The sequence below is a fragment of the Eretmochelys imbricata genome, chromosome 10 (genome assembly GCF_965152235.1).
Source record: "Eretmochelys imbricata isolate rEreImb1 chromosome 10, rEreImb1.hap1, whole genome shotgun sequence".
In the NCBI taxonomy this organism is placed as follows: Eukaryota; Metazoa; Chordata; order Testudines; family Cheloniidae; genus Eretmochelys; species Eretmochelys imbricata.
In genome coordinates this window covers 67,018,360-67,040,565 of record NC_135581.1, presented here as the reverse complement: position 1 = coordinate 67,040,565, position 22,206 = coordinate 67,018,360, and the positions used below count along the sequence as shown (strand labels likewise).

At 43.5% G+C, this 22,206-nt stretch overlaps 1 protein-coding gene across 2 annotated transcripts in view; it reads left to right on the top strand.

Annotated features, from left to right (window-relative positions):
- HDGFL3 (HDGF like 3) overlaps nucleotides 1–22,206 on the top strand; it is a 58,067-nt gene that overhangs the window by 26,986 nt on the left and 8,875 nt on the right. For both annotated transcript variants that reach the window (XM_077828207.1, XM_077828206.1), the window contains exons 2-5: nucleotides 11,225–11,301; nucleotides 14,384–14,522; nucleotides 19,294–19,452; nucleotides 21,479–21,625. In XM_077828207.1, coding sequence (XP_077684333.1) covers nucleotides 11,225–11,301; nucleotides 14,384–14,522; nucleotides 19,294–19,452; nucleotides 21,479–21,625 — 522 coding nt within the window. The remainder of the gene's footprint in view (nucleotides 1–11,224; nucleotides 11,302–14,383; nucleotides 14,523–19,293; nucleotides 19,453–21,478; nucleotides 21,626–22,206) is intronic.

Sequence of the window (22,206 nt, the reverse complement as noted above, 5' to 3'; positions counted from 1 at the left end):
ATGCCATAGTTGCCATTATGGAGGATAATGCTATGACTGGAACTGTTCATGGGAGAACAGTGGCAGAGGGGAACGGAATCACCAGAAACTTACATAACTTCAAATTTCTGTGTGGCTTAGTGTTGTGGCATGACATACTGTTTGAAATAAATGTTGTAAGCAAGAGACTCCAAGGTGTTGACCTTGATATATCTGGAACAATGGAACAACTGGACAAAGCAAAGTCATACTGACAGTGTTACCAGTCAGATGAGGGATTTCAAAACGTTCTGAAGAGTGCACAGAAGTTGGCAGAGGAACTTCATACTGAAGCTATTTTCCCACCCATTCAAGAATACAAGAGTCACCGAAGAAGAAGAAAACATTTTGATTACGAGACACGGGATAATCCCATAAAAGACCCCACACAACAATTCAAAGCTGAATTCTTTAACCAGGTGCTAGATTGTGCAATACAAGCAGTTGAACGTTTCATGTAGCTCAAGGAACACAGCAGTATATTTGGGATGTTGTATGATATTCCCAAACTCCTCACTATACCTGAAGAAGACCTACACCAGCAATGCAGGGCACTAGAGACAGTGTTGACACATGATGACATGCGCGATATTGATGCGAGTGATTTAGATGATGAACTGAAAGCCCTTTCAAGATACATTTTAGCAGGATCAACTCCAAAGGCTGTTCTGGAATATATGTGCACAAATAAGATGACCACCCTCTTTCCAAATGCTTTTGTTGCTCTGCGCATACCTCTAACACTTCCTTTAACAGTTGCCAGTGGAGAATGCAGCTTCTCCAAGCTGAAGTTAATAAAAACACATCCAGGCTCCACAATGACACAGGAGAGGCTGGTCGGCCTTGCAACCATCTCAGTAGAGCATGAGCTGGCCCAGACTGTGGACTTTCAGGAAGCAGTTCACGTCTTTGCACAGGAAGCACCACTTTGATTATTCAAACAGATAAAAATGCCAGTGTTTACTATGCAGACAAGAAAAGTTACATTTGCTGTTCAGGCCTTTGAAAGTTAAGTATTACTTCAAATTTTGGAACAAGGCATTTTAAGTTGTTCTCCTTTATTGGGGTAGGTAACAGAGCAGTACCATGAGAGGAGTAGAACAGGAAGAAGGCAGAATTGAGACCTTTCAAAGTTTTGGCCCAAGCAAGGGGGCATGGGGGCGTCATTTGAGCTCCCCGCCTCAGGTGCCAAAATGTTGTGGGCTGGCCCTGGGCGTGGTTGGTTCTTAATAAATGCATGATCAACCCTTCATCCTCCAGGTATTTGCAAATTGAATGTTTTATACATTGCTCGAGTAGCTTCCCAGATATCGAAGTCAGGCGACTGGTCTATAGGTCCCCAGCTCCTCCTTTGCTCCTTTTTTTTAAAGATGGGCACCATGTTAGCCCTTCTCCAGTGTTCTGGGACTTCTCCTGTCATCCAGGAGTTTGCAAGTATTATTGCCAATGGTGCAATATCTTCAGCTAATTCCTTCAGCACCTGGGGTGAGTAGCATCAAGCCCTGCTGACTTGAATTCATTCAAATTAGTCAGGAGATCTCTGACTTATTCTTTACTTATCCTGATCTGCATCCCTTCCCCTTTATTGTCTATGGTAACTGTGCTAGTCATCCAGTCACATGTTATTTTTTGTGAGAATACTGAAGCAAGGTGGGCATTGAGCATCTCTGCCTTCCTATCATCTTCTGTTATCAGCTCACCACCTCCACTGAGCAGCGGACCCGCACCATTCTTGATCTTTCTTTTTTGTCAGACATATTTGTAGAACCCCTTCCTGTTGTCTCTAACCTTTCTTGCTAGCTGTAACTTATTCTTTGACTTGGCTTTCCTGATTTTTGTCCCTGCACTCTCGTGCTATTCCCGTGTAAACTTCCTTGATGACATGCCCCTCCTTCCATTTCCTGTATGTATCCCTTCTGGTTTTTAGATCGTTAAAAAGCTCCCTGTTCAACCATATTGTTCTCCTGTGGCTCTTCTTATCTCCCCTCTGCGTCACAATAGCTTGATGTTGAGCCTCTAGTATTACATCTTTTAGGATCTGCCAGCTCCCTTCGGCATTCTGATACCTGCAGTCTCCCTAGGTCCCATTGCCTTTTCAAATAGGGCTGGTCCTGGGCCACATAATATACAAGGCTTTGTGTATTCTGCAGTAAGCTGGACTGAAACTCTGCAGCAAGACTCCTGACATCGGCTGTGGCAGATTGGAAATGGTGTGGCAGGCCCATATTAAAAAATGGAGGGATTTTTAAAAATTAATTAAATCTGAAAATGATTAGTAAAAGTCAGTCCGCAGACCACAGGAGTCAGCACAGGAGCTGTTTACATTTTTGAGGTTACCCTCACCATTGTAAGGGCTAGCAACTTTTTTTTTGTTTTGGGTTTTTTTTTTTTAATGAAAGTTGGATTCTGGAGCACAGGGGTGTGGAATGCATGAGGCTCTGGTTAAAGAATTTGGTTTTATGTGTTTGGCCAAAGGTCCACACTCAAAGCACTCTTCATGTAGATGAAAGAATTATGATCCAGTGGACAAGCCCAAATATTTGATTCAGCCCTGATTTGACATTTCCCACTTTATCCCTGCCCCCCAGTAAAGTAATAAAATCGCAGTTTCAACACTGTAAAACCCAACAATAACAAACCCAGTATTGTGAATGAGCATATCATGCCTTCAGGCCACCCTTCCCGACAGCTATGGGCAGACAGGATGTAGAACGTGGCAGAATTTTTGATCTCTGAGCATAGCAGAGAGCAGGACTTTTGTCAGTTTTAATCTCCCACTGGCTCATGAGAACGAAGCTGGCAGGAGAGAATGGAGGTATTTGTGCTCATGCAGCCTGTAAAATTTGTCATTTGTTGTTGTTTCAACAACTTAGCTACCTTGGTTTTTATTTTCAAGCTCGTTTATTCTTTACTCAGGATTCACAAACCTTTATATCTTAGGGGTAAGACCACAAACCAGAGTGGCCAAATTTTGCCCACTCAAGGACTGTCCTGTTTTGGCAACATGTGAAGCTTGGTTTGCTTGGGTGGGTATAACCTGCAGGCAACATCTCTGCATCAGAAGCGATTCAGTCGGACAGAGAAATTCAGGCACAACAAACTCTACTCTGCTTACTTGTTGTTTTAACCAACCTCCAAAGTTAGCAACAAGATTTCTCTCAACTCAACTCCTATACCTTCAAAGAAACAGACCTAGCAATTGCACCACCTGGTGGCTAACAGTAATATTGCAAAAACATCATTGAGAGCTTGCTGGGGATACACTTTGTTAGCAGAAAATGGAGCAATTTGCAGCTGCCTTCATGTGACCATCTGGATCAAGGTGGAACATTGCATTCTGGGAAGGGTAGGTCCTGATCCAGCCAAAAAATTGAGCATATGCATAATTTTAAGCACATAAATAGTCTTGTTGGCTTCGAAGTTATGTAGATGCTTAAGTGGTTTGTTGGATCAGAGTCATAAGCTCCTGGGTCCCAGCTTCATATTGAAGATTAAGGCAACGCAGCCATTAATAAATTTTAACTTTCGGGTTTTTTGTAAATATGGTGCTAATTAGAGATGCATTCAACTGCAGGACTGCTGCTTCTGCTTAGCAAGGCCATGCCCGCCTGGATTATTTGGGCTTTAGTTAACTCTTCATTGTCTTCTTTAAATCTTGTTGTGGTCCTGAGCATGCACAGAAGCAAAGGAAGGATTGATGCCTTTATATTGTCATTTCTTGTTGTGTGTACAGTAACCTTCAGTCACTTCCAGCAGCAGAGATGCCATTTTGCTCTTTTTTCTTTCTTTCTTTTTTTTTTTTTTTTTTTTTTGCTGATTCTACTTTCACGTGCCTAGAGTCTTTTCTTTTTTTCACTTTTAGAGCTGAGTAATTATTTTTTATTGTTAGATTCTGTTTCTAGTCCCACCCTTTTGTGAAGTTTTTTTTTTTTTAAAGCCGGTGAAAAATGTGCATATGTCAGCATTGCCCACTTGTAGTTTAGGGTATGATCCACAGCAGAGGAAGAATTATGCTGTGGTTAAAGTGATATGCAGTCTTGAAAATCAAGGGCCAAATTTTGCAGTTCTTAGGCAATTTCTATGGAAGTGTGGCTTGATTTAAGTACCACAGAATTAGGATAATAGAAACTAGTGATGGAAAACATTTGTTGGACCAGAGTTTCAAATAATGGAGGTGAAGGTCTGCATGCAAAGTATGCTGCATGGAAATTATATCCATGCACAACTGGTATTTGCCTGATTACTTAGACCTGCCCTCCATAGCACAAGGTGCAAGGAAGGCTACATTTGGTGAAGCTGTGATGGTGACTGCATTTCACTAAAGCAATATGTTCATAATTTGTGAAGTACTTTGGGTTCCTCTGGGAAGAAAGACATGATATTAGACATTTGTTGAAAGATGTATTATTTTAAATAATTGCTGAAAAAAGGATCTGTTCATTCTGGTGGCTCCCAGTAGCTTACACTACTCTATTTAAAACACATGTATTTTCCTTCTTTAGCTGAAATGGGTAAATTGATGGAGATAAAAACGCCAGCATGGTGGAAAGCGAGTAATCTGTTCCACCAATAGATTCTGAATAAGGTTGCTTTTAGCCATTCTTTCTGTTAATTAGCTAATTGCAGAATATCAAGATGCTTTGTCTTTGTTGGTAATAATGAGCAACTTTAACCAGTTTGCAGTTTGACTTGATTGCTGTGCTCTGACTCCAGAAATTTCAGTGGGAGATTTGGATTTCTGCAGTGCTTCTGTGTGCTTTTTCCAGTCAAAGGCACTTACTGCATATCATAAGTCAGTGGTTACTGCTCTGCAATTTAAATGCCCTGTTTTTGTGGTTTCTACAACCACATATGTATCTATGCACAGTCAAGTTAATCTTTCCTGTTTGCGTCATGTTTTCGTGATAGCAAAATACGTTTGCCATATAGAATACCTTGTCAAACATAATGGGCCAGCTTCTGCTCTGATGGCACCAAGCAGCCAGAAAACCATCTCAGCTGATTGCTTCCCCCTACATGGGGTGATTGCCACACCGCCAAGAGCCAGAGCCGTGGCTGCATACCGTGCTACCTCCCAGCAGAGGAGGCCTTCCTAAGGGAAAGAGGATGTGGCTGGGATGACTATGTGCTGCGACTGCCTGTATAGACCCTTGGTGGCCAGGTGTAATTTAGTGGAGCTCTAGGAAATGTTCCATTATTCCAAATGTAGGGCCAAAATCTGCTGTTTTCTCCCTTGGGTAGCTGTGCAAGCGCTGCTGATAGTAACAGCCCCTGAGCTCCAGGGACTGTAGGGCCTGCTGGGAAGCTGAACACCCGAAAAGGGGGGCAGGGAGGAAGAGGAAGGGTCATGGCCCCCCTGCCCGCCCCCCCCCCCCCCACTCTGCACTAGCCTGCACAGTGGGGCATCACACAAAAGGGAACAATCTCTTCCATCCTAGTGGATGGAGCACGCTGCATCTCCCCCATGTGCAAGAAGCAGCACTATGAAGGTTTGGGCCTCTCTGGAGCACAGTCTCACCAGTGCTTCTCCTAGGAACGCGGAGCTCGGCACCACCCCCAGACGGGACTGTGGTTTAATCGCCACAGTGTAGCCCAGAGAGTTAGTACCTCACTCTCCAAACAGTCTCCTTGCTTCCAGTGGAGCTACTTGTGGGTTAAGTGCTGCAGAATCCAGCCTTCAGGAATGAGTTGGGAATACTGCATGAGGAGCCAGCTAGTATGCTGCAAGACTGGGCCCTTATTGAGGTTGTTTACAAACTAAAAGGATTTGTGCATGAAAAATTATGCAATGCAAAATTGTCCTTTATGTGGTTTTGCAGTTTCAGGACAACTGCACCTGTGTTCTTCCTCCATGGCCCACCAAGGGCACTTGCTTTAGCCTTCTTGCTCCCAGCAGTCACCTCTCCTCTGGGTGGAGACTCACGTTTCATTCCCTCCTGACCAGGGATTTTAAGGCTGCACAGCTCCCTGCTCGACACTGTGATATCCCCAGCAAGCCAGACTGCCTAAACAGGCCAGTGTCTGCACTTCGCTTTCACTCTGAAGGCGATGAACAGTGTATTGCCAAGAGTGATAAGTTATCACCCAGCTCCTTTTAAGCAAGCACACTGATTCTTAAGGTGAAACCGCTTTAGAGAAAACATTAAGACAAGAAAAGCACCTATACACATGCTAAAAGGCTTACCCCAGAGGTCACCCCAACTCCAACCTAGGACTCTGGTAGGTTTTAGTGCTTCAAACCCCACAATGAGGTTTTTTCCTTGTTTACAAGTTCATCCATCTTTGCTTCAGAACCAAGGCTGAGCAGATCAGCCATTTCTTCATACAGCTCGGGCCTCTGCTCTTGGCCTTCTGTAACAGGTAATCACCAGACAATCACCCTTTCTTGAGGGCATAGTGTCAAATGACTTGGTTTTTGCATTAACCTCTCCATATGGATTTCCCGGGAAATCCACTTAACACTTATTTTCCCAAAAATCCATACTGGTCTGGCACATTCTTAGTATTATCTAGACCAGGGTGGGCAAACTTTTTGGCCTGAAGGCTGCATCAGGTTTTGGAAATTGTATGGAGGGCTGGATAGGGGAGGCTGTGCCTCCCCAAACAGCCAGGCGTGGCTTGGCCCCCATCCCCTATCCCCCGCTTCTCACCCCCTGATGCCTCCCCCCCCCCCCCCCGGGACTCCGGCCCCATCCAACCCCCCGTTCCCTGATGGCCCCCCGGAACTCCTGCCCCATCCACACACACCCCCGCTCCCTGTCCCCTGACTGTCCCCAGAACCCCACCCCTGACTGCCCCCTGCCGCCCCATCCAACCCCTCCTCTCATTCCTGCCTGCCCCCCGGGACCCCTGCCCCATCCAACCACCCCTTCTCCCTGTCCCCTGACTGCCCCCATTCAACCCCCCTGCTCCCCGCCTTCTGACTGCCCTGAGTTCATCCACACCCCTGCCCCCTGACCACACCCCCAAACTCCCCTGCCCTCTATCCAACCCCCCCCCCCCCCGCTCCCTGCCCCCTTACCACACTGCCTGGAGCACCGGTGGCTGGCGGCACGGCTGCACCAGAACAGGCAGCCGCACCGCTCAGCCGAAGCCAGCCACGCACCACGCAGCACTGAGCACTGGCTCAGGCTGGGCTCTGCAGCTGGACTGCCCCGGGAGCTCGCAGCCCTGCTGCCCAGAGCATTGCACTGGCGGCGGAGCGAGCTGAGGCTGCGGGGGATGGGGAACAGCAGGGAGGGGCCGGGGGCTAGCCTCCTGGGCCAGGAGCTCAGGAGCTGGGCAGGAGGGTCCCGCGGGCCAGATGTGGCCCGTAGTTTGCCCACCTCTGGTCTAGACAGTATAGTCTGTCCCATCTGCCCCCACAGAAGTTACGTACAATCCCAGCCCACAATCATATATAAACTGAATACAATAAGGTCTTTCAAGGAGATTGCAAAAATTGTCTGATCTGTTACTCATGTTTGTTGACCTTAGCAACATGCTTTTCTAAAACCCCTGCACCAACTAGTGATGTGAGGGGTGCATGTTTCACTTGCAGACCTGCACCTCGCACGTTGCATTTAATTACCACAAGCCTAGTAAACGGGCTCCAAAGTTGGGCCATTTGGCGAGCAACCAAATGCTGGGAGGCGCTACTGTGCTGAGCTTGTTTAGAAAGAAAGCTGTTGTTATTCATTAAGCAGATGAAAGCAACAGAAGTAAAGGAGAGAAAACTGGAAATCTGAAACCACCTGCTTTATTTTAGGGGTAATTGAACTAAATGATTATGATGTGGTCAATGCACAGATCAGATTCATGCACAGCGTGGCTCAAGAGTCAGTGCACCGTCTGTTTTGCTTCAGAAAAAAAACAACCCCCTCCAATTTGATTGCAGGTTATACCAGGCACTTTAAAATCTGTCTGTTTCCTTCCAGAAGCAAAACAAAGCAGCAGTTAGGCGGTGTAGTAGACAGATGCTCCTTTCATTCACTATGTTTCTGTGACTACAGCACACTGTCTTAACATGGGTGCACTTATCTCTCTTGTTCCCGGTTTGAGCAATTCAGGGTTTTTCCCCCCTTGCATTGATCTTGCTGGCATTGAGGGAAATAGCAGATCCAAATCTTAGTGGATTTAATCAAGGATTAAAGGAGGATGACAGTGATTTGGGGCTGAGCTCAGCAGCAGGGAGCTGGCAGCGTGGCTGCTGTCCTCCTAAGTATCCCTTTGTGGAAAATAGTAGTCGTTTTCAAGGAGTGCTGAAGTTATTCAGTTAGTTAAATAAGAGGCATTTGTAACTTCAGCAGTCAATCAAAAGGGCCCCGTCATGTTTCTCTTTTGTATGGCAGGTCATGCAGGTTTTCCCCTAATAGTCTCACGTGGGCAGGCTGCACAGAGTCTTATCAAACCGCAAAAGAACAGAGAACCTTCTGTATTACTGAGTTCTGTTTCCCCCTAAACTCAATGAAAATTTTGCCTTTGAGTTCAACAGTAACTGGATGGGGTCCTGCATGACACTAAGGACATGCCTATTTTGCAATAAAAGACCCCTGGGATGGCCACGACTGACTCCAGTCAGCTGACTCAGGTCGCCAGGCTCGGGCTGTGTGGCTATAAAATTGAACTGTAGACGTTCAGCCTTGGTAGGGTGAACAGATGTCCTGATTTTATAGGGACAGTCCCAATATTTGGGGCTTTTTCTTATATAGGCTCCTATTACCCTCCACCCCGTCCCGATTTTTCACACTTGCTGTCTGGTCACCCTAAGGCTTGGGCCAGAGCCTGGGCTCTGAGACCTTCCCCCCTTGCGTGGTCTCAGAGCTCGGGCTCCAACCCAAGCCTAGATGTCCACCCTGCAATTTTGTAGCCCTGCAATCTGAACCCTGCGAGCCCAAGTCACCTGAGCCGGGTTCTGAAACTCAGTGCCGCAGGTTTTTTATCACAGTGTAGACATACCCTTAGAGATGGACTCCACCCCCATATAGTATCTAGAGACCTTAATCTGAAGGGTGTAGGTCACAGCCCTGTCAGTGAAGGTAGGAAGTGTCTGGTCCTCGGCAACACAACGGGAGGTTGGAGTGTACATGTAAGGCAGTGGGAGCTTTACAAGCTCATCCTGGAGCTGTCCAGTGCAGATTTACGTTTAATAACTTTTGGAAAGATTGTGGTGTGCACAATTTTCTAGAGCAGTGAAAAGCTCTTTGATGACTGCCTAAGATGACACAAAGGCAGTGGGGTGGTCAGTCAATGGATGAACATATTGAGGAATAGAGAACAGGTGAGCAGCAAGACCGAGAGAGAACTCAACACCTCCCTTCCCCATACCTCCTCGTTGCTGCTCATAGCTGGCAACAGAAGCTGCCAGGGAATGTGGCAAGTGGTCTGACTACACTGCAGACAGTGCTCGGGAGAGGATCCTCACTCCTGCAGAGTCCAGAATATCATCTGATATAACACCCCATCCCCCAGTCTCAGGGTCATGTGAATATCCTTCCTTGGGACTCTGTGTAAGAAAAGTTCCTCCTGATCAGCATTCAACACTAAGCGTGTCTTCACTCTTCAGCATCAGTCTTCACTCCTCAGATGATTTGCAGCTGTTAGTTTTATTCCAGGAAAAACTCCACTGGCATTGTACGCCACATCTTTCTACAATGCAGTCCATGGCTGACTTCAAATTTAACATGGAGATGTAGCTGCAGAGACTGCCACTGTGATCCCATGTACAGTGCTCCTTTTAGCCACATTGTCTGGCCCATTCTGGACCTAGTTTCTCTCCTGTTCATACTGAAGATGAGGGGTGACTGTAGTATGACGCATTCCTGCAAATTGGGTGCATCCCCCAGGCTCCTGGTAAATTATCATTGTAGACCTTGTTAGTATGAAGTTTAGACACTTCTAGCTTTAAGTAGCATAATATTTGTTGCAATCTGAAAGCCGTGGAAACCCTGACTGGCTACCAATCTGCATTTGTAAGTGAGTGGCAGGGTTTGAATGTTTCCCTTCGCATTCTTTTTCCTGCAGTTACAGTCTGGTACCTGTATTTAAAATAGGAATTAACCAGGAAATAATCTGATTGGTGGGCCCTCATTTAAACAGGTTATGAATGTCAGTGAAAACCGGGGCTTAGGTAACGTCCTGGACATCTGTTTCTGGTATTGAAGAATGCACAGAATAGCTGTGAAGTTCTTGCCAGCGGCAATACTGAGGTCAGCTAAGGACTTGCTACTAGTCTGAACCCCCAGTCACTCTTTGCTTTTCCTTTATATGAGTTTAAATAAGATCCCTAACACTTACATTCGCGTAGACAAAATTTTGAAAAGTTTTCATGAAATGTCTTAGAAGGTCAGGTTCCTTGCTGGCTCAGAAGCCAGATCATCAGCTGATGTAATGTGGCACCACCAGGCTTAAGTCACTGGAGCTACTCTGATTTACATCCGCTGAGGATCTGGCCCTAGTTCTGTATTGAAAGTTGTTGCCCTATGTCTGTTTGGTGACGAGTGTGACATGAGCTTGGTGGTCTCTGTCCAGTTCTTGGGAGATAAGTGCACACCTCACAAAAACCCGCAGCACAAGGAGCATTCCTTTGTAGCCTTGTTGGTAGCCTCAGCAGAGACCACGGACCAAATGGGGTATGGAGATGAAGTTATCATTCCCAGTCCAATAGAACAGGAGATGTGACTTCTCTGGAAGAGGGTTGAGAGGAAGGTTGGTCCGGTGGTTAGGGTGCTAGCTTAGAACTCAGGAGACCTATGTGCAAGTCCCTCCACTGCCATAAATTTCCTGTGTGACCTCAGGCATGTCATTTAGTCTGTCTGGTCCTCATCTGTAAAATGGGGATAATGATGCTTCCCTACCTCACAGGGGTGTTGTGGGGAAAAATACATTAAAGATCGTGAGGCCCTCAGATACTGTGGTTATGGGGGCCATATAAGTACCATCGATAGATACATAGGTAGTGCAGGGTGGTAGAAGGTTGCCATATGGCTGCCCCAGTGTCCCTGTTCTGTGGCTAAATTGAGGAATTGACTCTTCAGGTTTGCCACTGAGGTGCTTCGCAGACACATACACTTGTTATAAAATATAAACTAATTAAAATAAACAATCCCCAAGCACAGAATGGGACCTCCAAGAAGTTGTGAAATCTCCAATCACACCTTTGTGGTTGTCTGGCTTCTGAGATTGGATGGAACATGGTAACAGTCCGGTGTCCCTTTCTATCCCACAGATTGATGAACTCCCTGAGGGAGCTGTGAAGCCTCCAGCAAATAAGTACCCTATCTTCTTTTTTGGGACTCATGAAACGTAAGTGAATGAACATGGTGGTTTCTTTTGAAATGTGTGGGCCTGAATCTCCTTTCACTCAAACTGTTCTTATTCCTGTGTCTCTCCATTAACATTAATGGAGTAAATCTTGATTGAAACCAGTGTGAGACTAGAGGTAGATACTATGGGCCTGAATCTGGCATTGGTAATGTAAAGGAGCCTTAACGTGGGTGTGATTGTGAATGCCATCCTACAGGGCCAGGGTGGTGCATCGGGGCCTGCATGTCAATGGGAATCAGGGCCCAGGTTTCTTTCATGTACACATTTTGACATGACTGTTAATGGATCACCGGGAGCTAGATCTATGATAAAAGTACATTGTACTTGAGGTAACCAAGATGAATGTATTGTATTCAAACACCTTTTTGGGCACAGTCCGATCCCATTGAAGCTGGTACCAAAACTCCCGTTGACTTCACTGGGATCAGAATTTGTCCCTTCAGCAATAAAGAGTGGTTTAGAAAGTGTTTTTTCTTAATTGAAACTTGAGTGTCTCTAATTTTGAGCTCAAGTTAATATTAATTTGGGGGAAGTAACTGACTCAAAGTCAGTGAAAGAGCAAGGATTTTCTGTTGACTATGGGCCAGATTTTCAAAGGTATTTAGGCACCTGGTGGGATTTTCAAAAGCCCTTTGGCACCTAAAACGCATTGAAATCAGTGGGATCTTAGGCACCTGGGTGCACTTGAAAATCCTGTGAGATACCTAAGTACTTTTAATAATCTGGCCCTGTACGCTTGTATTTCTACATAAACATAGAACAGGATAGGGTGAGAAGATTGGTGGTGGGCAAATGGAAAAAGAGCAAAGCTGAAACAGGAGTCTCACGCTATTTCCACTTAGTGCTTAAAATAAATATTCTTCTGTGTTGTGGGGTGGAGGAAGGTGGAACAGAAGGGAGGGTGGAAGAACTGAGCTGGGTGGGGCCATGGGGGGGAAATGAGGAGGGGTAAAGAGTCTCTAAATAATTAATTACCACATCTTAGAATAAGAATAATATTAATTAGATGTTGCTTACTGTTAACTCTGCAGAGGCTTAATTTTGGGCTAATGACTTAGTTTGCCTCAAAGTTATTATTAGCCTGTGATCTGGTTTTTACCTCAGGAATAGAAATGTATTGTGCAATTATCTCCATATTTTAGAAAGAATAACTAATAATAAACTGCAGAGTGCGTCTCGTTAGCTCTGTTATGGCAGAGCAGTGAAAACTATCCTCCTCCACGAAGGACAATGGAAAGGTCTCAAACCCAGTTTGGGATGATTTTTATTTTTTACCTTGTGTGTAAAAACTGAACTAAAATTTCCATATGTTATAGATGAGATAAATTCAGGTGTGTCAGGGTGAGTTTCACATGATCCGCTGTAATTGTTTTCCCTATAGCTTTGGTGTGAGCCCTTGGCCATATGAAGAGAGATCTCTCAGTAGCAGCAAAATTAGGGAATACTTTCTTAGAGATAAAGGAAAGTTAAAGTTCTTGGGGTTCTTTGCTCTGTTGTCACTTTTATCATGTATGTTGGGAGATTACTCGTTAGCTTTTTAAGTAAATGTACATTCTCCACATTAGTATTATTATTGTACAAGTGTGGATTTCTCAAAGGCCACATTAGATCCAGGTGCCATTGTGCTAGATGCTCTATAGACACATAGTAAGAGCAGATCCTTGCCCCAAAGAGTCTACAGTTTAAGGCCTCAGTACAGCAGCTCTCTCCATGCTGTCAGGCCCCTGAGGGAATGGGACCAGTCGTGAATAAAATTACTCACATGCATAAGTGCAAAAAGGATCAAGGCCTAGTTCAATTGAAGCTGCACAAGTGGGAAGAAGGATGGCCCAACGGTCAAGGTGCGAGCATGGGATGATGAAGATCTTTGTTTAATTCCTTTCTCTGTCACTGACCTCCTCTGTCACCTTAGCCAAGTCTTTTAGTCTCTCTCTACCTCAGTTCCCCATCTGTGAAATGGGGATATTAGCCCTATCTTACCTCACAGGGCTGTTGTGGGGATAAACACATGAAAGACTGTGAAGCTCTGAGACTCTACAGTGATGGGGGCCATAAAAGTGCGTAGGAGGTAGGAAAAGGGTTACAGTAAAAGATAAAGTGGTTAGGTAGCTATGAGCTTATTTTGATGGGCAGAAGGTTCTCCAATGGGAATGAAGTGGATTTTTTCCCTCCATCATGCTTGATACAAATTATGACTGGCCATGGAAGTGTAAAAATACCAGTCTTTGAGAAATAGTAAGCGAAGAAGAAATGATGGGTTTTTTTAGGTTTTATGTATGAAATTATTGGTATATTTTCCAAAGTTTCTTTATGCCAGGAATTGCCTAGAATGTGAGTAGGATTTTATAATCCAATGATAGCCATGGGTTTTGTAGGTAAATTCTTGCTAATTTTATTTCTTCCTCCCTGCATCGTGATGTCCATTTTTGGGATGGGTTGACCTGCGGCAGAAAGGGCATAGTGCTAAGACTTTTAGCTGTGATGCCTACAAATAACTTGGCAATAATTAGGCACCAGGTGTGTTGATAGCACTGCTAGTAATGCCGACCAATATCGTCCCATTGTTTTCTTGTATCCCCTATCAGTTGTCTCTTGTTATACTTAGTTGTAAGAGTTTGTGAGCACGATCCATCTTTTTATTCAGTGTTTGTACAGCGCCTAGCACATTGGGGCCCCTAAGGTAATATAAATACGACAGCCGTTATGGCCACATAACCAAGGGGTAAGTTTTGGTGCATGGGTTCTAGCAGTTCTCCATGCACTTTAATTTTTTATACAGCATTATTTTTAGTCTGTTCCCGATTTGCAGAATTCTCAGCAGTAATTAATATAATACATGAGACTAAGTAATCATTGTTTGTAGAGATGCACAGCATGATTTCGTAACATCAAAAGCTGAGGTCCTGAATTCAGATTCACAGCACTAACACAAAACCAGCCAGAGTGTAATGATTTACTATGATGAACAAAAGAATAGGCATCACATCTGCAATATGGGTTTAACTTACAGGGAAAAGAATCCTAACAATAGTTTTTGAATGTCAATTTTGTTAAAATGCAGTGCGTTTCTGGGGCCCAAAGACCTCTTCCCATATAAAGAATATAAAGATAAGTTTGGGAAGTCAAACAAACGAAAAGGATTTAACGAAGGACTGTGGGAAATAGAAAACAACCCTGGAGTCAAGTTTACTGGATACCAGGTAAATGACAGCTTCCCTTCCATTCCTCCTTATCTTACTTATATTCCTTTTGAGGGTGTCTTATCCGTGTAACTACTGGGTGGCTGGTGCTAGAAGGCCGTGGTTTGGATAGTATTGAGGGGTTTCTGAGCTGGTGATGGGAATGTAATTGCATAACATAAAGATAAGCATGGTCCCGTACTCTATGACAAATGGGATCTTAATTGTACAGCACAGCCCCTCGGTCTGTGCAGTAGTCTGGAAAATTCTGCAGCAGGTATAGGTGAATTAAAATATAGAGGCTGTTTATTGAATTCTATGTAAACATGAATATTTGGTGACCAGTTCCTTTTGTTGTTTATTTTTATAGCACTGTGCTGCCCTCTAACTTGACATTGTCAATGGGCTGAGGATTTTTGCATTGACAATGCATAAAGCATTATAGAAATTTGGGGAGGGGAGAAGGCAGAGCAGGAGGTTTTGATAGGAGCAGTGACTGCATTTAACAGTTGTCCCTGTCATATGTTAGGGACAGAGTCAGTCAGCCAGAGAGGAACAGTCAAGGGGCTATAGAAACCCAGATTATCTTCTATGGTCCCTCAAGAGCATAAACCACCTCCAAAAGATGGAGGACAACTGTTATCCAATGAGCACTTTCCAAAGTATGGAACGTCTGCAGCTAATCCTGCTATCCTGTATTCCTGTCCCTCATTCTCAGTCATGCAGAAGATGATCTGAATGTTGATAGGGGTGGTATTCAGGGGGGCCTCTGGACTGCTGGAGGAGGACAGGGTGAGAGTTCTCCACCTCCTGGTCAGATCTGAAATTTCCCTCTAGGGAGATGTTGGTTTTTTGGGCTGCCACCCTTTCTACTGATTGGGTCACTTTCCCATACAGCCAAGATCTCTGAGTTTTCATTGCCCAGCACAAACCAGAAAATGACAGATAGATCCTATTGGACTGAGTCATTGGTTTTCCACTCTGCCGACTGCCGTCACCAGCACTTCGGTTTCTCTGTAAACTAGGGCTGTCGATTAATTGTAGTTAACTCACCTGATTAACTCAAAAAATTAATTGCGATTAACCACAGTTTTAATCACACCATGAAACAATAGGTTTCAGAGTAACAGCCGTGTTAGTCTGTATTCGCAAAAAGAAAAGGAGTACTTGTGGCACCTTAGAGACTAACCAATTTATTTGAGCATGAGCTTTCGTGAGCTGCAGCTCACTTCAAGTGAGCTGTAGCTCACGAAAGCTCATGCTCAAATAAATTGGTTAGTCTCTAAGGTGCCACAAGTACTCCTTTTCTTTTTTCATGAAACAATAGAATACCAATTGAATTTTATTAGATATTTTGGATGTTTTTCTACATTTTCATATATCTTGTATTCTGTTTTGTAACTGAAATCAACGTGTATATTATTTTTTATTACAAATATTTGCCCTGTAAAAATGATAAACAAGAGAAATAGTATTTTTCAGTTCACCTCATACAAGTACTGTAGTGCAATCTCTTTGTCATGAAAGTGCACCTTACAAATTAAAGTAGTTCAGGACATTGAGGTCAATGGTAATTGGGACAAAATACAATTGGCTTTACAAAAGGTAGATAGCGTCAAACCAGCCTGATCTCCTTTGAGAAAGTAACAGATTTTTTAAACAAAGGAAATGCAGTGGATCTAATTTACCTCAATTTCAGTAAGGCATTTGATAACGGTTGCACATGGAGAATTAAGAGCTAAATTAGAAAAGATGGGGATCAATATGAAAATTGAAAGGTGGATAAGGAATTAGTTAAAGAGAGACTACAGCAGGTCACACTGAAAGGTGAACTGTCAGGCTGGAAGGAGGTTACTAGTGGAGTTCCTCAGGGATTAGTTTGGGGACCAATCTTATTTAATCTTTTTATTACTGACCTTGGCACAAAAAGCGGGAATGTGCTAATAAAGTTTGTGGATGACCCAAAGCTGGGAGGTGTTGCCATACAGAGAAGGACCAGGATATCATACAGGAAAATCTGGATGACCTTGTAAACTGGAGTAATAGTAATAGGATGAAATTTAATAGTGAAAAGTGCAAGATCATGCATTTATAGATTCATAGCAAGAATTTCTGTTATAAACTGGGGACGCATCACTTGGAAGTAACAGAGGAGAGAAGGACCTCGGAATATTGGTTGATCCCAGGATGACTATAACCCGCCAATGTGATATGCCCATGAAAAAAGCTAATGCCGTCTTGGGATGTATCAGGCAAGGTATTTCCAATGGAGATAAGGAGATATTAGTACCATTATACAAGGCACTGGTGAGACCTCATCTGGAATATTGTGTGCAGTTCTGGTCGCCCATGTTTAAGAAGGATGAATTCAAACTGGAACAGGTACAGAGAAGGGCTACTAGGATGATCTGAGGAAAACCTGCCTTATGAAAGGAGACTCAAAGAGCTTGGCTTGTTTAGCCTAACCAGAAGAAGACTGAGAGGAGATATGATTGCTATCTATAAATATATCAGAGGGATAAATACCACGGAGGGAGAAGAATTATTTAAGCTCAGTACAAATGTGGACACAAGAACAAATGGATATAAACTGGCCACCAGGAAGTTTAGATTTGAAATTAGATGAAGGTTTCTAATCATTAGAGGAGTGAAGTTCTGGAACAGCCTTCCAAGGGGAGCAGTGGGGGCAAAAGACATATCTGGCTTCAAGACTAAGCTTGATAAGTTTATAGAGGGGATGATATGATGGGATGGCCTAATTTTGGCAATTAATTGATCTTCAATTATTAGCAGTAAATATGCCCAATGGCCTGTGATGGGATGTTAGATGGGGTGGGATCCGAGTTACTACAGAGAATTCTTTCCTGGGTGTGTGGCTAGTGAGTCTTGCCCACATGCTGAGGGTTTAGCTGATTGCCATATTTGGGGTCAGGAAGGAATTTTCCTCCAGGGCAGATAGGTAAAGCCCCTGGGGGTTTTTTCACCTTCCTCTGCAGCGTGGGGCACTGGTCACTTGCTGGAGGATTCTCTGCACCTTGAAGTCTTTAAACCACGATTTGAGGACTTCAGTAGCTCAGACATAAATTAGGGGTTTGTTACAGCAGTGGGTGGGTGAGATTCTGTGGCCTGCGTTGTGCAGGAGGTCAGACAAGACAATCATAATGGTCCCTTCTGACCTTAAAGTCTATGATTCTAAATGTAGATTTTTTTTGTTACATAACTGCACTCAAAAGCAAAACAATATAAAACTTCAGAGCCTACATGTCCACTCAGTCCTACTTCTCGTTCTGCCAATCACTAAGAGAAACAAGTTTGTTTACATTTACAGGAGATAATGCCACCCTCTTCTTATTTACAATGTCACCAGAAAGTGAGAATAGGCATTTGTATGGCACTTTTGTAGCCAGCATTGCAAGGTATTTACGTGCCAGATATGCTAAATATTCATATGCCCCTTCATGCTTCAGCCACCATTCTAAAGGACATGCTTCCATGCTGATGACACTCGTTAAAAAAATAATACGTTAATTAAATTTGTGACTGAATTCCTTAGGGGAGAATTCTATGTCCCCTGCTCAGTTTTACCTGCATTCTGCCATATATTTCATGTTATAGCAGTCTCGGATGATGACCCCAGGACATGTTGTTCATTTTAAGAACGCTTTCACTGTAGATTTAACAAAACACAAAGAAGGTACCAATATGAGATTTCTAAAGATAGCTACAGCACTCGACCCAAGGTTTAAGAATCTGAAGTGCCTTCCAAAATCTGAGAGGGATGGGGTGCGGAGCATGCTTTCAGAAGTCTTAAAAGAGCAACACTCCAATGCAGAAACTACAGAACCCGAACCACCAAAAAAGAAAATCAACCTTCTGCTGTGGCATCTGACTCAGATAATGAAAATGAACATGCGTCGGTCCACACTGCTTTGGATTGTCATCGAGCAGAACCAGTCATCAGCATGGACGCATGTCCCCGGGAATGGTGGTTGAAGCATGAAGGGACATACGAATCTTTAGCTCATCTGGCATGTGAATATCTTGCGATGCCGGCTGCAACAGTGCCATGAGAATGCCTGTTCTCACTTTCCTGTGACACTGTAAACAAGAAGCAGGCATCATTATCGCCTGCAAATGTAAACAAACTTGTTTGTCTGAGCGATTGGCTGAACAAGAAGTAGGACTGAGTGGACTTGCAGGCTCTAAAATTTTACATTGTTTTATTTTTGAATGAAGGTTGGGGTTTTTTTACAAAATTCTACATTTGTAAGTTCAACTTGCATGATAAAGAGATTGCACTGCAGTACTTATATTAGGTGAATTGAAAAATATTATTTCTTTTGTTTTTTTACAGTGAAAATACTTGTAAACAAAAATAAATATAAAGTGAGCACTGTAGACTTTATATTCTGTGTTGTAATTGAAATCAATATATTTGAAAATGTAGAAAACATCAAAAATATTTAAATACATGGTATTCTGTTATTATTTAACAGTGCGATTAATCATGATTAATTTTTTTAATTGCTTGACAGCCGTACTGTAAACCTTTCTGAGCGTGTCATCTCAGAATATGCATCTGATAACTGTTTTCAAGTGGCTACTGAAGAAATTGCCTCTACCAGCCCTCTATTTTGATGGTTGTAAGATCAGGCTGATTTGTTCCTGAGTAAAATGATTGAAGTGCAAGCTCTCTCTTCTTAGGATCTCCCTGTGCAATATGGGACATGGCAAAAATTAATTATTTGGGAGAAGTTTTAGTTAATTATTATTATTATTTATTATTTCAAAGGCAATCCAGCAACAGAGCTCTTCAGAAACTGAGGGAGAAGGAGGAAATACGGCCGATGCAAGCAGTGAGGAGGAAGGTGATCGGGTAGAAGAGGATGGAAAAGGCAAAAGAAAGAATGAAAAAGCAGGCTCAAAACGAAAAAAATCTTACACTTCAAAGGTGATCCAGAAGCTTTTCCATTGTCACTTGTGCATTGTAATGGCAGTTTAGCCCGGCCTTCTGCAGGTCTAGATTTCTGTTCCAAAATAGTGGGGTTTATTGAACTAGAGAGAAAAGCTGGTCTTGTGGTTAGGGCTCTAACCTGGTATTTGGGAGACCTGGGTTCAATTTCCTGCTCTGCCACAGACTTAATATATTACTTTGGGCAAGTCACTTGGTCTCTCTGCATCTCACTTCCCCATCTGTAAAATGGGGTTATTAGCATTTCCCTACCTCACAGGGGTATTGGGAGGATAAATACATTAAAGCTTGCCAGGGGCTCAGGCACTGTGGTAATGGGAGCCACGTAAGTATTTGAGATCATTATTCATTTTCATATTTGTCTGTCTGTCTGTCAGCACAGTAGCACTGGTGTTCTATTCAGTGGGCCAGATTGTCAGCTGGTTTAAATCAACACAGCTCCATGGAAGTCAACAGAGCAATGCCAGTTTACACCAACTGTGGATCTGCCCCAACATATTTTACACACTTCCCGGATTATCATTTTTATTAGATCAGAGAAATTGGTGGTGGTGAAGGGAAGCTGGATGGTTGGCAGCTGTGTAATGGGTATTTCTGGCATTAGTAGCTGAGTGGGGACCAAGGCAGCTGGGGTTGTGGGACAAGCACATTTAAATAAGGTAAATATAAATATAGATGAGGGAAACATTTAACAAGGTCAACATTTGAATTCTCATCTTCAGTTTTCAGAACTAACTCTGTACTGGGATGAATGAGGCAGTTCACCCCTCTCTGAGCTCTTATTTTAAGCTGTCTGGAAACTATGCTTTAATTTACACCCAGTTCACATTTCAAGGTTATTTTCACAACCATAAGAACTAGAATCATAGGGCTGTATCATGCCATTGGTTTTAAGCAGAGCTCCCAGGGAGTTAAAAACTGGTAGCACAATATGGCCCATATTTTTCTTTTAACGAAATATTGGGTTCTGTAGTATGAGTCTGCAACAAGGGGTGGATTCCACAGCAAAAATCTATGACTGTAGAATTGAGGAATACATGGGCACCGATTATAATCGAGTGTATGATGAAACTGCCAGAACAGTCATGTTTTGATTAATGTGCTCTCAAGAACAGCTCAAGGTGGCTTTGCTCTTCTTTTTCGTTTCTTTTTAAACCTGGTTTAATCATGAGCCTGATCTGAAGCCCATTGAAATCAAGGGAAAAAATCCCCTATAAGAATTAGTGCTTGATTTATTTTGTCTTATTAATCTGGCCTCTTACAATGTCACTGAAAAATATTCCATTAATTATTTCAGGACTAGTTTCAGATTTGCTGAGCTTTGCATGAGAGATGGGCCAGGATCTGAACAAAAACCTTAGATCTCAGCACTCAGGAACTTGTAGGTTTAAAAAAAAATACATGAAAAGATTTTTTTCCCCTGTGTGTGTTTCACATTAGAAATTCAGGTTCTGTCTACCCCTTTTTTTTCTGGAAGACTCTGCACAAATGGAGAATTAGTAAAGCCATGGTCTATCCCTTTGTGCTGGAGAATTGCATAACATAAAGGGAAGAAGAACGATGTATGGTTCCGTATGGCTTTAATGTTTATATATTAAAACTGACAGCACCAAGAAAGTATGGAAAGCAGCTCTGTCAATTCTGCTCTCGTTTTGCACCTCTGTGTTTAATCAAAACTTTTGTCAGTCTGGCACCATCATTTCATTAACTAACCAAACCTACAGATGACCCTTCTCCTGTTATCATCTGTACCTCTGATTAGCAATGCTACCCACCTATGTCAGCTGTTAATTTCTCCTCGTTTCATCGGTTGCTGTAACTCTGAACGCTGAAACCAATCTATGCTTTCCACCCCCATTGACTGTATCTAGGAAGAGCTTCAAACAGGGGCCCATGAGCTAGGACAAGAAAAATGGACTTGCACGCACATTGTAAAACACAGGCTATGTCTTTCTCACCCTGAAGTTTGATTTTTGTTTGTTAACTGTGTTGTTGATCTGTTTAGAAATCCTCCAAGCAGTCACGGAAATCTCCCGGAGATGAAGATGATAAGGACTGCAAAGAGGAAGAAAATAAGAGCGGCTCTGACGCGGGAGACGCAGGCAATGACACAAGAAACACTTCTTCAGATTTGCAGAAAACCAGTGAAGGGGTAATCTTCCGTTCACATTCCCTTTGTGTGCAGTTTGTTACCACTGATCCTCAGACTCAGACCCTCAGTGGTGAAGTGCACCCTGTGAGGCCTAGACACACTGCATAAGTCCTGCTCAACTCCTGCTTTGAGGGTGTAAGTGGCATTAGACCTGAACAGGGATGAATTTCAACCTAGATGAGTGAGCAAGCCTTAGCAAACACGCTGGGTATGATTTCTCCTCTCGCTGACACCAGTGTAAATCAGGAGTAGCTCCAGTGAAGTTGCACTGTTACAAAACTGAGGCGAGAGCCGAATCAGGGCCTGTGCATGCTGTACTGGACGTACTAAATGCAGTGGGCTTGCTTGTTCGCTCACATGATTTACACCTACATAATTCTGCCAGTTTCTTTGGAGCCGCTTCTGATTCAGACAGGCTTAAGTCAGAGGAGAATCAGGCCTTGTGCGTGCAGGTTTCTGGGCTGATCCTGCTCTGGGTTTCACTGTGCTGAAGGGGGCATGTAATGGCATTGTGCCCCAGAGCAGCAGGGCAGCTGGCACAAAGAAGTAACCTGCACATGCCTCACAAGCTTGATCCACAT